This window comes from Leptonychotes weddellii, unplaced genomic scaffold, assembly GCF_054177405.1.
Source record: "Leptonychotes weddellii isolate Sample4059 unplaced genomic scaffold, ASM5417740v2 HiC_scaffold_26206, whole genome shotgun sequence".
In the NCBI taxonomy this organism is placed as follows: domain Eukaryota; kingdom Metazoa; phylum Chordata; class Mammalia; order Carnivora; family Phocidae; genus Leptonychotes; species Leptonychotes weddellii.
The window spans coordinates 620-1,994 of NW_027854394.1; the positions used below are offsets into that span (position 1 = coordinate 620).

At 42.5% G+C, this 1,375-nt stretch overlaps 1 protein-coding gene across 1 annotated transcript; it reads left to right on the forward strand.

Moving 5' to 3' along the window:
- Positions 1-546: 546 nt before the first annotated feature.
- Positions 547-849, forward strand: LOC145718952 (putative KRAB domain-containing protein ZNF788; the record flags this gene model as incomplete). Its single annotated transcript, XM_081810453.1, has 1 exon — positions 547-849. A coding segment is annotated over one exon (156 nt), but the record flags the coding sequence as incomplete, so codon positions are not given.
- Between the last annotated feature and the right edge of the window lie 526 nt (positions 850-1,375).

Genomic DNA, 1,375 nt, shown 5'->3' on the forward strand with positions numbered 1-1,375 from the left:
ATACCACCAACTTAACTCGTCCTATGCATTGCAACTTTTCTCTGTTCCTGCGTTGTATGCTTTACAGTAAACTGGTAATGGTAAATAAAGCATTTTGCTAAGTTTCTCAAAATGATTTCAGTAAATTAACAAACAAGACAGAGTGTGGAGGGAATCTGAATTTGTAGTTGGCTGTTGAAATAGTAAACTTGGCTCCCCATTTGTAGCTGGTATCACAAATAGGGGCAGTGTTGGGACTGACTTCTTAAACTATGAATCTGACTTAAATTCTGGGTAGTTTATGTTAGAAGTGAACTGTTGGACACCTTTTTGGTGACATAGAATTGGAGAAGTGGCTTTGGAACAAATACCACATATTTGCTCAGGAGTGAGCAAACCCTATCATCCTTACAATGCCCCACCTTTGGAACAGGAAGGAAAGAAATACCTTTGTCCCCCCAGTTTACTTAGGCTCTGGAAATCATATGTGAACTACTTATAAATTGAGTATAGGTCTTCAGTGGTCCATCTCACCCATCCTATATACATATATATGGGATTATTTAGGACTCAGTGGCCTTTGAGGATGTGACTGTTAAGTTCACCATGGAGGAGTGGGCTCTCCTGGATCCATCCCAGAAGAAACTCTACAGAGATGTGATGCAGGAAACCTTCAGGAACCTGGCCTCAATAGGTAGGAATGACAACATTCTTACTTACTAAATCAATTAGAGATCCAATGTAACTTGCTATTTCAAGGGAAAAAAATGGAAAGGGAATATTTTCATTAATAAACCTGCCATGGTCACAACTCATCATGGACCTAGAATTCTAACAATTTTTCTATAAATTTTTATAATTTATACTGCTTTTTCCTAGTGTGTATTTCAGAAGAAAAATGGGAAATCCATGACAGTGAAGATCAGAATGAAAATCGTGGGACAGATCTAAGGTGAGTAGCATTCGCATGAGAAAACAAGGTTTCATTAGAGAATCTAGAGATGTCATGAAATTTTAAAAACAAGCAAATAGGGGCGCCTGGGTGGCTCAGTCTTTAGGCATCTGCCTTCGGCTCGGGTCATGATCCCAGGGTCCTGGGATCGAGCCCCGCGTCGGGCTCGCTCCTCAGTGGGAAGCCTGCTTCTCCCTCCCCCACTCCCCCTGCTTGTGTTTCCTCTCTGTCTCTGTCTCTCTCTGTCAAATAAATAAATAAAATCTTTAAAAAAATAAATAAATAAAACAAAAATTACTAGGGGCGCCTGGGTGGCTCAGTTAAGCAACTGCCTTCGGCTCAGGTCATGATCCCAGGGTCCTGGGATCGAGTCCCGCCTCGGGCTCCCTGCTCTGTGGGGAGCCTGCTTCTCCCTCTCCCACTCCCGCTGCTTGTGTTCCCTCT